This window comes from Microtus pennsylvanicus, chromosome 4 (assembly GCF_037038515.1).
Source record: "Microtus pennsylvanicus isolate mMicPen1 chromosome 4, mMicPen1.hap1, whole genome shotgun sequence".
NCBI lineage: Eukaryota > Metazoa > Chordata > Mammalia > Rodentia > Cricetidae > Microtus > Microtus pennsylvanicus.
The window spans coordinates 130,427,361-130,442,900 of NC_134582.1; the positions used below are offsets into that span (position 1 = coordinate 130,427,361).

At 41.1% G+C, this 15,540-nt stretch overlaps 1 protein-coding gene across 1 annotated transcript in view; it reads right to left on the bottom strand.

The window, feature by feature from the left end:
* Itga8 (integrin subunit alpha 8) overlaps nt 1–15,540 on the bottom strand; it is a 178,005-nt gene that overhangs the window by 100,342 nt on the left and 62,123 nt on the right. The window contains exons 12-13 of the mRNA XM_075970501.1: nt 14,133–14,338; nt 11,571–11,762 (exon numbers count right to left, since the gene is read on the bottom strand). Coding sequence (XP_075826616.1) covers nt 11,571–11,762; nt 14,133–14,338 — 398 coding nt within the window. The remainder of the gene's footprint in view (nt 1–11,570; nt 11,763–14,132; nt 14,339–15,540) is intronic.

The window sequence follows — 15,540 nt, forward strand, 5'->3', positions numbered from 1 at the left end:
ATTGTTATCACGGTAAGAACTCTTGACATGTCATCTCTGAGTATTTACTCCTGCTGTGCTGGATTCTTCTGGGTTACTTCTTCATATAACTGCATATATATATATATATATATATATATATATATATGCAGATATATCCTATATCTTAGAACCTTGTTCCTTGTTAACTTAATTCTCCCACAGAAAGTATTTGATTATCTTAGTAACACTGTGGGTGTTGTGTGTGTATGTCTCTGTGTGTATGTTTGTGGATGTGTGCACAGGTGTATACACAACCTCAGTGGTAATCCTTCAGCAGCTGTTCACCTTGTCTTCTCTCTCATTGGTATTGGACTGGTTAATCAGGATAGTCTGACTGACATACAGCTCCAGGTACCTGCTTTTTCCCCCATCCCCACGGCTGGGATCACAGACATTTGCCACTAGGTCTTTTTGATCAGGATGTAGAAAATCAAATTCAGCTTCTTTTGCTTATAAAGCAAGTTCTTATGACTGAGCTTTCGCCCAAGTTGCCCTCCTCCCAATTCACCCACATTTAACTTTCTTAAAAGTTTTCTCCTATTCTGCCTTGTATCAAAGGCAACTATTGGAAGCTTTGTCTCTGTGATTACAGTGATCCTTAAGGGCATATATTATGTCCACAGAGTGTTACTATTCCACTTGTGACTAATAATAACAAATGTACTAGGTGCTTTGTGCATATTACCTAGCTTAACCTCAAAGGTTCTACTTTTAAGGAAAGTACTATTAGGTAATATACCTGTTTTCATAATGAACTGGGGTTCCAGAGTACGGTCACTTGTCAAGGTCCTATTGCAGCATTGTTACCTCCGGGCTTAGAACTCAGGCCCAAAGAGGTGAATCACTATTTAATTCAATGCTGTATCCTCTTTATTTAGAATGGTGCTAGGTACTTAGAAGATACTTATTATTTATTTGTTGAATAAATGAATAACTGCCCTCCTAAAAACATGATCTCTTCATGTCACATGATCAATATTCTTCTATCATTTTTAATAGTAAAGAAAATTAGTGGCTGTTCTAGACATTAGCTGAGCCTGAGTATCTGTTATTCACAATTGAAGTGAAGAAATTCTGACTCACCAAGTTAAGCTATGTGTTAAAACATATAATTTGTTGATTTTAAATAGTATAGATAGTTTGGGGTGGATAGAGTTTGTGGGACGGGATTACAATAGGCAGATGATGTGGGTTGAGGTAGCCCAAATTCAGCACATTGTAAGTTTTGTCTTTGGCATTCTAGTGGCCATGGGAACACTTGGTGTCCAGATCTTGATTGACAAATAACACTCTTTAAGGAAAAAAAGGAAAGAATGGTGGCTTCTTAAAGAATGGTTGGGTACAAGGTCTGCAAAGAAAAACCACACACACACACACACACACATGCACACACAGAGACTATCCTAGAATATCATGAGGTATTTCAGGGTATGGAAATATTCATAGAAAGATGAACAATTTTAAAAAGTCAGTGAAACCCATGAGAAAGTTCCCCTTGTCACTCAAGGTGGAACAAATTCAGCAACATAAATGGGCATAGGAATGAAATATGACAAAATAATAACTATCTATTAGTGAATATTAGATAAATCAATGCATATAAATAAATGGTTATATATATTTCTATATTAGAATTACAGAATAAATTTAAATACAGCTTAGTTTGTCAGTAATAACTCTGCAGGCAGGACTTATTTATGGATGCTGAGATTAGTGAAGAAACATAGGAGAAGGAAACAAGATATTTCCATAGTCTAATAGTATTTTCCTAAATATACTCACTGTGACAGAAAACAAGCAACTTTCTAGAAGGAGAACCTGGATGACAACCCCTTATGCAAGCGAAAGAGGTCCAAGAAGACAATGGCATCACGCTCCCTTGACAGAGTGCACCCAGAATAGCACAGCCCCACTGGGTGCTATGCTTGTCAAAGAGATGGCCTCAGTCTAATTCTAGGTGAACATCTGACAAAGCTAAGCTCAGTCCTCTTCAAATGTCTGGTCAATACTCTTCAAAAGTGCCAAGGTTGTCACAGTAAATAAAAGATAAAAGGAGGGTCAGAGACTGAAATAAGAAGACCTGACCAAGTTCAATGCGGGATCCTTCAGTGGATCTGAAGTGGACAAAAGGATATAAGAACTAAAAACAATCAAGTCTTACTGAATTTCTAATGGATCTGTTTATAGTTGATGGCTGTTGAACTAGTTATGTAGGCGTTGCTCGTAGGGACTCTGAGTAGGACACATCTATAGTAAGAGCTGTGGGCCTCTTCCCACAGCCCGGCTCCGGCCGCCTGGCTATCTTATGCCCCAAAATAACAACACACAAATTGTATTCATTTAAACACTGCCTGGCCCATTTGCTCTAGCTTCTTACTGGCTAATTCTTACATCTTGATTACCCATTTCTATTAATGTGATTGTGTTCCTAACTTTTCTGTGGATCTAAAACTTTCCCAAAAGTACTTAAAAACGTTTTATAATTTCACTAAATCCTTCCCCCCCCCAAAGTCAAATCCTTAGAGACACAGTATTATAGAGGCACCTGGGTGGGGGACAAGTGTGTCTTGATGTGGTTATAGAACCAAATCGCTGAGGGTCAGACTTTGGAGTAGCAACTTAAATACCTATTTTACTCCTAGACAGAGCAAGGCTCAGAGACAGGGAGCTGCCAGGGGAGATGGGGAGACACAGCTCATAAACGGAGGCCTGTTACCTCTCTATTCCTTTTGGCTTGATTCAAACTCCAGAACATGTTCAATTGAATTAATTCAACTCCATTTAAACTATAGGCTATGTTTACAAGAATTGCATTATTCTAATTTCTAATGTATTATAATGGGTTTATGAGCATCGTGCCGCAGTAAGAATGTCACATTTGCCTTGGATGCGTGCTTGGCACTGTGAGAAGTGAACATAAACTTTCACCACAAGACTTGAATGCAGTTCAAATCAGCTTCAAATCAAGGGTCTCAAGGTCCTTAAAGTTTACTGAAGATACTCTATTCCCTTTGGTCAAGTGTCACTTTAGTTCCCCTTATGTGGAGGTTGTTCTAGCTTACTTATTTGCTTACATTGCCCTCTCTGTGTGTCTCTCTCTCTTGCTGCCCTATGCCTCTCCGTCTTTCTGCCTGTTTCCCTATCCCTTTATCCCCTCCCTCCCTGCTCCCCTTCCTTCCTCCTACTCCCTCTCTCCCCAGCCCTCATTAAAACAGATGGGCCATTTTATTTCATTGAGTGTAATTGTCTGAAATGGCTTCATGATAAAATCACCGTATATTAGGAGCCTGAACAAGACAAAGATAGTCTTGGCCCTCGGCCCATGTTTTCTCTGGTTTTTATTGCTTGTGAGATTTGTGTTCCTCAGAAGAGTCTGCACTTCCCTCCTCCATCCTGTGCTGCCTGGCCTATGTGTTTGGCAGGCTGTGTTGCTATGCAGTCGTGGCTAACAGGATTAGGCGAGATCATTGGATTTTAGGATTCCCAACTGTCACAGCTGTTTCTTCTCTGACATGTTTTCACTCAATTAATGTACACAAGATCCTCTGGTCAGCCCTTGGCTTCCAGGGAGGACCAAACAGAAACTTAAACACGTCCCTGATTTACTTTTTAAATGAAAATATCTGTGATTCCTATTTATATGTATGTGCCAGTGGCAACACTTAGTATATACAGAGCAACTAAGAAATGGGATATGGCTATTATAAATGTAAGAGAAAAATAAACACATTATTTTTATAATCAAGTCTCTATACTTCCGCATCTCAATCTCCCCTCCCATGGTCTGGACTTTTCCCCACTATCCTGTGTCAGTATTCGAGTTATCTTTACTCTCACTTCTTCCTTACTCTCTTCTACTCCTCTGTATTAATCAGAGCATGTCATTCCTGTGTTTCGTCTACTGTTCACTGACACAATTTAGAAGTTCGTTCATCTCGATTTCCATAGATGTTCAGGTCTAACTGGGATGTAATTACGTATTTAAATGACTAAGGAACTGGAAAATAGGTGAATTTTCCCTTTCTCTGCCACCCAGCAAAGCACAGGCATCCTGAAAGAAGTCCTTAACCCCTCATCTCCCCACCCAGGGCTGGCAGTGACAGGTGGATTGTATCATCACAGGGGATAGCGACCCACAGGTTATAGAGGAAATTTCTGCTGAGAGCTTGCTACCTAGGGAGCTCACAGTAGCTGCAACTTGACTCATCTTCCTATTCGAGGGGAAGGAAGCAAACATGTCCCTATAAGTTAAATGAGGGAACCAGAAAGTTTGTTTATTCAAGCCAAAGAAAAGAATGTGCCCGAGCATTGCAAAGGAAAAAGTGGATCCATAGTTTTAAAAGAGGAGAGTTACCATTCCTTAATTTTTCTATGTAACCGCGATTTAATTTCATGTGATCTCAATTTGTGTCATACAATTTAACTGACTTGTGTTATGTGCACCTGCATATACGTAGGTGTGCATGCTCACAGACTAGACAAGGACAATGGATGCCTTGTTCTGTCATTGTATAACCTACTGCTTTGAGACAAGGTCTTTCTAGAGCTAAGCCGGCAGCCAGCAACCCCTGGCAATCCTTCTGTCTTTATCCCTATAGCCCTTGGGCTGCCTGTGTATGAGTAGACACTGCCAGGTTTTAAGTGGGTGCTGGAAACTTGAACTCAGGTCTTCCCACTCGTTCAGTGAGTTCTCTTGGTCACTGAGCCATCTGTCCAGTCCTACGCCATTTGAGTTTTACATCCACACATTTGTGTCTAATTTTATATGTGAGGAAGCTAAGATTAAGACATTTTCTCACTTGTACACAGCTGAAAAGTAGAAGAGTCACATTTTCAACCTGGACAGTCTGCCTTCAGCCTAGTAGAATACAGTTTTTCAAAATCCTCTATCGCCGAACACACCTGTGACAAAGTAGTTTTGGCTCTGCCCCATGACAACCAGATTCCATTCCTATTTTAAGAGACACCCAGTATTTTGTAAGAATCTTGTCCCAACTTAGAAGTACAAATGAATACACACAGCTCTACAAACACTCCTAGGAAGTAGAAGTTCACACAAGTCACATGGCCCCTTGAGTGTCAAGCCAATCAGTAGAAATCTGAACAGGGGTGTTCTGAACTCAAGTCCCCATTCAGATGTGCTCTGCCAACTTCACTCGGACAATACTGGTTTGACATTTTTCAAAATATAGTAGGGTGTCATTAAGTCTTACTGCACATACTTGTGCCCTACACACACACACACACACACACACACACACACACACACACACACACCACATATATCTATGTGAGAAAGATTTGAGAATAGTATTCAAATGAACACACACTACATCTTGTGTACAGTTTCTAGCATGCTTGGGACTTTTAATGATCAGTAATTACAGTTGTAGACTAGGATTGGTTTTATGGCCGCGAAGGTCAGTGCTGGGTGGGAGGGGGAGAGAGGCCTGCTGGCTGCCAGCCTAGCTCAGGGTCCAGTGAGAGATTCTGCTTCAGGGGAACAAGGCAGAGAGTAATAGCGCAGGTCACTCACTGCTCTCCGAGGATTTACAGGTCACTTGTATCAGCACACACATGTGCATACACATACATGCGCGCGCGAGCACACACACACACACACACACACACACACACACACACACACAGAGTTCATGATTATTATTGCAAAAATGTTAATAGCCCAATTGGCCCCATGCTTGCTCAATTCTCCCATCCCTTCTTCCAAAGATAGGAATGTCAATACAAGACATTGAATTCGAGCATATGACAAGCAGCCCTACCCTTTCTCTCTGAAGAAAGCAGTCAAGCTGTATCAAGAACATTAGTTTACAAATTGAGACAATCCGTGTGTCCTGCCCTGCCATAAGGAGGTCTAATAGCAGGCTGCCCAGAAAGGCTATGTAGCAGGCAATAAAGACAGTTGGAACAGTGCTATACTGCTGCGCCCAGTGGTGTTCAGTAAGGGGCAGTGTTCATTTCATTCAAACCAGAAAATCAACCCCCCTGTAACCCAATCAGTAACTTCAGTTGTCACCACTGTTGGTAAGCACCGTTTTTAGTTGTTTTCCAATTGGTAAGAACTTCAAGGATTGGCTTGTTCCAAATCTGGAATTCCGAATCTGTTTGTCTTTGTGTTTCTGTTTGGCTTGGAAGGGGAGGCAGGAAGAATGTGCCTGTGTGTGAATACTCAAGTGTGCCCCTGGCCTTCCCTAGGGGAGGAATTCCCTTCTGGATTCTGCCCTCACTTACTCCTTGACTGGGTGAAACCGGTATGTGTATCATGAGCATCCGTCTTGATTTTGGCACTAGTTCGTGTTCTGGAAGTAATCAGGGACTGACGGTGACTGTTTATGAAACTACAGGGCCTGCGCATTTTCTTCTGGCAATGCATATAATTAAGACCAAATGATTATAAAATTTCTAAAAGCTAGCACTATTTCTCTCATAAATATATATATACACATATATTTCTAAATGCACAAGCATATTACTCAACAGTTAAAAATTTTGTGAGTGTATTTTATTCTATTCTATTCCCCCAAATCTATACTTTCAAAACATAAGTTTTTCATGAAGTTGCAAAATTTTACATTCTATGAATTTCCTGAAGAAAGTCAAGAAAGCCAAGATATGTAGGCTGGGGAGATGACTGGGTGGGTAGAAACGTTTGCTTTCCCAGCCTTAGGATATGAGTTCAAATTCATCAAAAAGAACCTGAATATGAGTGTATATGTGTTTATAACCTTAGCATTGTGAACTGAAAACAGACGGATCCTATGAGCTCCCATCCTACTGAAAGCAGCCAGCTTCCAGCTCATTGAGACCGTGCGTTGAGGCAATAAGGCAGAGAGAGAGAAAGAGACAATGAAAACACATGACATTTTACTCTGGCCTCCACACATGTACACACACACACACACACACACACACACACACACACACACACCCCACAATATAGGAGGAGGAAGAGACAGAGATTGCTAAAATAGAAGATGGTTTTCTTCCTAGCGTGAAGGCTGCTTGTCATGCCTTGAGCATCTTATTTGGTAGAACTGAGCAATGGATGGTCAGCAGGTTAAAAAGGTTCTCATGGTCTTTAGCAGTGCTCCAAATGGCAGTTTACAGTTGTGGAATCTCACTGTGGCTGAATTGCCACTCGGACTGCAGCTCACAAAGCCCCTGCTTCAGTGCGCATGTCTTCTGGGCCTGCAGTTGGATAAGCTCCATGCTACCAACACACCACACCCCCACTCTGTATCGCCACTGGATGACCAAAGACATCCCAAGTCCACTGTGTTTACAAATCATCACCTCCGCCGTGGCTAGGGAACTCCTCAGTATTTACTCTTTGAATTAATGGAATGCTACTGCCACGTAGCTAGTTGCCAAGGTCTGTAAATTGGGAAAATCACCCTTTCCTGTGCATATAACAGTTACTCATCTGCTAAGATGCTTTTCATCTGTCTATGTCATTATGGTACACATTGTCACAACCAAGATCTAATCTTCCGCTGAACTTATATCATCCAGGCCTCTCACCCCATCCACCCAGTTCCCTCACTGAAGCTAGTGTAAACAGGTGTGGCCTTTTTCCCATCACTGCAGCAGACATGCCCACACGACTTCTCACGCCTTCTCTTCTGCCTCCTGCTCTGTAATTTGTCCATGACTTTGGATGCCTCTACTGTTTCAGGAAACCATATGTTCTCGTCTCAGTTTCCCTCCCTTCCTTCCCTACACGGTTGTTTCATACTCAGCCCCCTCATGAGGTCAACTCAGAGGTCCTCTACAAACAGCGAGGGGCAGTCCCCAAATGAGAACGAGCCTCACTTCACCTATCACAGAAATCTCTGTCCTTTGCTGGAAGCATTGCCTATAGTTTTAAGTTTGGGAAGGCAGCAACTAGTCCAGCCACAACGCAGTGTGTAGTCCCTATAGCAGAGCCAAACATATTGTTTGACAGAATGAAGTGTCTTGATTATCTTTATCCTAAGCCTCTCAACTAAAATAACCAACTTAGAAACAAAGCTGAGGAATTTAAAACCAGTGTTTCATTTCAAGTAATATTTTTCTTTAGATTGTTTTGCTCATTTCTTATTATCATTATTATTCTCTGGGAGTCATTTTGTTTTTATTGACTTAGGTAGGGTTGCCATACTGGATGCTTACTGGGATGCCTGCATAACCTACAAGCCAATTTTTGTCTATTTTGTCTGTCTCAGTGTCTGTCTAAGTTCCTCCCAGAGGACTAAGATGAGTTGCAGACTTTAAGTGGATTCAAGTAAAATATGTCATCCTTGGAGTTGAGAGCAGAAACAGCTCAGCCTGTGTACAGAGAAATTTGGTCTAGAGAGGACAGGGAGCAAGGAAAAGGGAGGAGAGGAACGGTCCAGAGAGGAGGATAAGGGAGAGGCAGTGATAAGGAGAGAGCGAAGGAGAGGAGAGAGAATACATGAGAGGAAGGGGGAAGAGAGAGGAGGGGGAAGAGAGAGGAGTCTGAGATTCAAAAGATGGGAGGGAGTATGGAGAGGAGAAGAAAGGAAAGAAGAGGGGACAGGGAGGGAGTGGAGGGGAGAGAGGGGAGGAGAGAATAGAGGGGAAAAGAGGAGCAAAGGGACAGGGGAAGGGGAAGAAAGAGGAAGAGAGAAGAGAAGTGGGAAGTTAGGAGAATGAGAGGAGGAAGAGATGCCAGTGGGGGAGGGAAAACAGAAGAAAGAAAGGGAGGAAGGAAGGAAGGAAAAGAAAATGGAAAAGAGGACAAAATGGTAAAGGAGGGAGGAGAAAAGGGGACAGGACAGAGAGGAAAGCAGGGGAGAAGAAAGAGGAGAAAACAGAGGAGAATAAAGAGAGAGGAGATGATAATACATTCTAGGGCTTGATGAATTCCTGCCTCTGTGTTGTCTTCAGATAGTTTTCACTTAAAAATTACCGTGTGTGTGTGTGTGTGTGTGTGTTAGCACACATGTAGATATCAGAGGACAACTTGAGAGAGTCCTTTAACTTTAATATAAATGTTCCTTTTCTTGCCTAAGCCAGATTAATACACTTTGACTTTTAACTGTGTTAGTGTATTTTAAATGATACTCTGGTGTGGGAAGTTCTTCTGTATATGTGTTGCTTTTATTAGTTAATAAAGAAGCTACTTTCAACCAATGACTTAACAGAATATCAGAATATAACCAGGCTGGAATATATATATATATATATATATATATATATATATATATATATATAGAGAGAGAGAGAGAGAGAGAGAGAGAGAGTAGGCAGAGTCAGAGAGACGCTATGGAGCTGTCAGAGGAGAGAGACATGAGCTGCCTACCTTGCCAGTAAGCCACAGCCACGTGGCAATAAACAGATTAATAGAAATGGGTTAAATAAAGATGCAAGAGCTAGCCAATAAGAAGCTAGAGCTAATAGACCAGGCAGTGATTTAAACAATACAGTTTCTGAGTGATTATTTTGGGGCTGAGCAGCTGGGAATGAACTAGCAGCCTCCTCCAACAACAATACTTGGTAAAACATTAATTTGAGTACACAGATAATTTCTAATAATTGTGGACTGGTACATGAAAAATAAGATGTGCCTTCCTCACTCAGTTCTTCTAGATGAGACTGTAGCCTGTGGTACATTCATCCCTTACACTGGTAGCAACAGCACAAGAATGATCTGGAAAACAGAGGTGCTGCTTAGCTTGCTGTCCTTGTGAGGAGAAATGAAGTATGGAAGACTGGATGAGGGTTCCTGCCAAGTGAGAAAACTACACCACTGCTTCAGTGAAGCAAAGACTCTGAAGTGTGCTTTGAAAAGTAGAGTGCTGACTTCAAGACGCGCATCCCTCAGCATCTCCCAGAGTTGGCCAATCAAAGCATCCAAAGGGTACCATGCCTTCAGCTTTTATAGGTAGGTTCAATAAGTACCTAGCATACCTGCTAAGTTCCAGAACCCCAATCCAAACCCCACTCCCTTACAACTCATCTGGGTGTATTATGAAGCCCAGTCTTGGCTGCTTGTTGAGAACTTGTGAAGAAAGACATGGGGAAGATTCTCAATTTACTCCACCCTCCTCCCCTGTCCTACTCATTTGGAAGGAATGAAATCTGATAGAAAAATTATTTTATGTTAGCCCCATTTGACCCTGGTTCAGCCTTCACAGGAAGCAGGACATTGACTGATTGACACATCCTCTACTTCCTTGCCCTGTAGAAGGCACAGCCATTCTGCCTGTCAAGTTCTCTGTTACTACCAGTGGGGGAAAAATGTTTATGGCAGATATTATAAAATAGCCATAACTTTCTCAATAAACTGAAATTGCTACGTAAGAGTTGGATTTAATTAATCACCTTGGCATAGTTGGAATAGAAGCGGCATGAAGAATCTTGAATTTTTAATTAGTCAAAACTAGAATACATTATGTAGGAAACCCTCACCCCATCAAACTATGAACCATCATTGATTAGTATTGTATAGCTTAAGGAAACAAATGCTTCTTTGGCATTTCCACAGGTAACATTAACACACAGTATAGTCCCAGTCCTCTCTCAGACCACCACTACAGCTCAGCCAGTCTTATGGAAGGTTTCTGGAAAACTTATAAGAAAATATAATCTTGTTTTGCTTAATCTCAGAGGAGAAACAAAAGCTAAATAATTAAAATCAAGGATCTATATTTGCCTAGTCAGCTTACTGAACTTCTTCCCCAAATCAGAAAACATCCTACAGATAGAAAACTCCCAATGAGAAGAAAGGATAGCTTTAATAAATAATCAAAGTTGTTCATCAAGTATTAATGATTTCTAAGATTTATTAAGACCATCATAAAAAAAAACCCAACATAGACATGACCAATGAGCCACGAAACCAAAATGTTCAATGCTCTCTGCCAAATGTTCTGATTGCCAAGCTGATCCTTTAGGACAAACCTGTATTTTTGTGGTGTCTGCAAAATATGAATTATCTGCTTGGGCTGTGTGGGTTGCCATGCACCCTCATTATGGAAAAGGCAACGAGGAAGAGCTTGTGTTTCCTATCATGAACCATTTTGTTCTTTCCCTACATTAAACTAGTCAACCTGTCTTTGGAAACGCCAAGAGTTGGTTGGAAAACACACTCTGAAAACATGCAACTTACAGAAAAAAAAATCGAGGTTATACACTGACTAATGGTAACTCTGAGCTTAAAAGGGAATAACAGGTTAAAATAAATCGCTTTAGTCAGGCGTCTGAAGCCAGCCGAATGTCAGTGGAGACCACATTACTTTGGGGTTTCTATGAAAACTTAGGTTGCGCAGTTGACAAGCTTTGTGTCCAAGGCAGCTTTTAAAGCCATCTTGCCTTTCCAACATTGTCTCCTGACTCTAAAGGGGCTGTTTGTTTTGTCTTAAATGCTTGTGAAAGTCCCTCTGGAATCATACCAAAAAACCTGTGCCATGTTAAACTTGACCTTCTTCTTTTATGAGAGAAATGCTTATGCATAATGTATTTTCCAGAGGATGGACTCTTGCCAGGAAGCAAGAACTCATGTGGGAAAAGACAGTGAACCTTACCTGGGTAATCATTCTTGTCTATGTCTGCATCTCCTCTTAGAGAAAAGCCAAAGCCAGAAGGGATGGTGTGTGAGTCCCACATTCCCTGCAGAACTTGGGAAGGCTTGGTGTGTAAGCCTTTGGGGTTGCCATTGTAAATGAGCACTTCACCTCTTTGGTCCTTGCCTGCAAAGGGCACGCCGATGGCGATGTCTACAGAGAACAAAGGAAATTTAAAGAATAATTAAATACAATCAAAAGGCAATGTCATAAGACCCACAGGGCTTTTTGCATTTTCTAAAGGTTTCTGGAGTACTGTAGCAACAGAGAGACCCCATTGCCTCCCGTCAGCATGATGAATGTCTGCTGAGAGGTCACTGGGTGCTGCAAGCAGCAGGTAGAAAGCCAGTGAGATTCTCAAAGGCCCTGTGTTTGCAAAGTCTGTGTTTCAGAGGAAGGTAATGGACACTTTGAATAGAGACACAATTAAGGAAATAGTAAAAGCAGTAAATAGTACAAAACATCTTTTTTAAAATTACTGATACAGTGGAGAGAGATGACATTGTTTTAGGCTGGAGTGGTCAGGCATTGTGTCACTGTGCCTAGCATAGATACTGAAATCTATGGTCACAAAGAAACCAAGCATGTGACTATTAAAAAGGAAAAGCACTTCCTCCCCTTCCAGCAGAAGTAGCCTGGAAGAGGTGGAAGGAGGGCGGCCCATCTGAGTAGCAGAGAAGGAAGAGAACTATTTATGTGGGGCCTCAATGTTGTACCTTGAAAGGTACAGCCAGGCACTACCATGTATCAGGGAAGGGGCAGACCAAGTTAGTTACTGGTAGTTTTAGAAATTTCTTCTTTCAAAGATCAAAAGCTCCATTCTCACAGAATGTTTTATTTAATAGTTCTCTAATCTAATGAACTAAAAAAAAAAGCCCATCTTATAATTAAGGGTACTAGAAAACCTAGATAGAAGCTATATCACCAACTCTCACCCTAATATGAAACATTTATCTCCTGCCATATGGGTCATCAGGAAAGTCCTGAATATTAAATAGAAACTATTGTAGTTTAAAAAGAAGTTTCCAAACAGTAACAAATGAGTTTGCCACATGAGGAACCTCATTTGTTGGTGTAATGACCCACTGTACATATGAGGAGGTCTATAAATCCACTGTACATATGAGGAGGTCTATAAATCCACTTCCACTGACCTGCTGAAGAGAAATGATCTAACAACGGCATTATAGAAAATATAGACATTGCCGTGCGTTTGGTGGGAAGGACCACTTTGTACACTTCCACTAAATCCATGACTTCCCAGCTGTCCCCAAGCTTAAGCCCAGCTAGCTTGGCATTAGTTTGCTTGTTTTGTGCTCCAGACCACCAAGGCTCAAAACCCAAGAGATGCTTCTCTTAGCTTTTAAGAGCATCAGAACTGGCTTAAGGGCAAAGACAGCAGAAAATAGGATGAAAAAGACAACTGACACAATTCGGCATCATGCCTTGCTGGGGATAGCTGTCTTAGGAAGCAGCAAGCCAAGCTACTTTAAGGAGAAATGTCTTTTTCATTCTCCCAGAACAGCATCTAACATGTACTTGGTTTTTTTCTCCATTCCAGAGCTTGAGTCAAGGGCCTCCCACATGCTAGGCAAGGGCTCTACTGTATCCATGACCCAAGCATGTGCATTTGTAGAACTCTCAACATCTACTCTTTACTGAGAAATTCTTTTTCAAAGAAATTCTGAAACACTTGCTACTGGTGCCTGTGACTATCCCTCTGATGGGAATCCTCCCTATGCTACTTAGGGACAGAAAATTCCTCTTATACCTTCTTCTTTGAATGATAAATACACTGTATCTTGGTTCTTCGCCTACATGTCCTAAAAATGTTCACAAATTTTTATGTGAGCATTCAGTATTTACTGAGACAGTATTTAAAAAGCATCTATGGATTCCTTACTTAAAGAACAATGTGCCCCAGATAAGAATTTAATACTATTATATCTCCAATATGGAAAGGGCCTTTGCAATGACATTTGCTGACCAAGAATTAGCCTGTATAACAGGCATAACCAATATAGTTTCTGGGTTTTTTTTGTTGTTGTTTATGTTTGGAGACAGGGTTTGTTTCTTTGTAGCTTTGGAGCCTGTCCTGGAACTAACCCTTGTAGATCAGGCTAACCTCAAACTCACATAGATCCGCCTGCCCCTTCTTCACGGATGCTGAGATGATAGGCATGTGCCACCACTGCCCGGCCATATAGCTTCATCAGAATACAGAACTATATCTGCTAAGCTACCAATGTGTATTTATCCCCACTCTATTCATAGATAAATCTCTATAGCTCTCAAGCCACCAGTGAGAAATCATACATGACAAAAATCTCTATGCAACATCTTAACTTTAATTAATCCAACCATACAAACTTAAATTTATCTTGAGATTTTTCAAAATTTATTCAGAGTCAATAATAATAAACCACCCCCACCATTAAGAATCTTTTAAGTGGCCATATTTTCTTCTTGCAACAGTAACACGGCCTTAAGATGCAAGCGAGCCCCATACATTGCTCTAATTACCGTTGTATCCATCTTGGTTCAGGTCCCCCAAGTGGGCCACAGCGCTACCGAATCTCCCAAAAGTCTCCGTGCCGGTGAGGACCTGTGGGCCTTGGAAGAGGAGGGCACTCACTTGTAGGTACAGGTAGACCTGCCCTACTTCTCTAGGGTTACTTTCAAATTCACGGTCCATAAAGAGAGGTGCCCCGATCAAAATGTCGTCCATTCTGCAGGGAACAGAGAGAGGGGACAGTCAGTAGACAAGTAGACAAGGTTCTCTGGTGTGCTTGTGATCAACCAGAGGAGTCCTCCTCCTCTGGTGTGGTTCCTCTCCCGAGGGCCATTTTACAACCATCGGATTTCCTTCATAGCTTTGTTATGTCTACAGAGCAGAATGCCGGAGAAAAGAAAGGTTGTTAAATTATCACATTGAACTTTCCAACTATGCGAAAAATGACTGAGAAGCCACAGACATTTCATCCTTTCTGGCTTGTTAGTGCATCTCCAGAAACTTCACACACATGGCAAACCTATCAAACAGACCTGAGCAGGTTTTCGTGTTTAAGGACCACGAGAGCTTGTCTGTAATTTATTGAACTGACCCCGACTTCTTGAAAGTCACAGATTTCAAATAATTTTTGTCCTGTCCTTCCCTTGGTTAAATAAAAGAAACCAGAGAAGTGATTAATGCTGGCTGGAACACAACTTTTTAATTCCTGATGAGATAGGCAGCCATTCTGTGTATGTCATAGCTAGAATCTAATAAAATATTTTTTTAAGGATTTAGGGGTGAGTTATAACTACTGTGTGTTTAAGAAACAAAAGTGGCTAGAGGCGTCTTCTTCACAGAGGCAGACATCACTGAAGGGACGGTACAGGGAATTTTCTATTTTGCCAGGAGACTTCTAAAGTATTTGATTTGATTTTTTAAAAAAAGTTAAGAAAATTCCTGCTAACCAAAATGCATACTTTGACCTCTCTGAATGAGCGCTGCTAAAGTGTGTCTGAAGACAAGTCTATCTTGGCAGACGCAATAGCATGAAGTTACAAGTTTACCTTTGACTCCTGTCTATGCAGCTCAATGTTGAGGTTTGCCAAGTTACCTAATAACCTGAATGCTCTCAGTCACATAATTTAAGGATGCATTGTTATGATAGTCCTACTAATAGTAAACTATTAATACAGCAAGTATATTAATATCATATATAGTGTGATAATAACAATGCTTTGGTATGTTAGTATAAATATATAAAAGTGATATTAATATATGACAAAATTATAATTTTTTAAAAAGTAAGGAATGGGGTGGGAAGCTGTTGAAAGCCACATACTTTATTCCTTCTCTTCCCCTTTTTATTGTTCCCTCCTCTTTTTCCCCCTCCCCTCTTCCCTCTTTCTCTTCTTTCCTTCCTTTATTTCTCCATTTCTC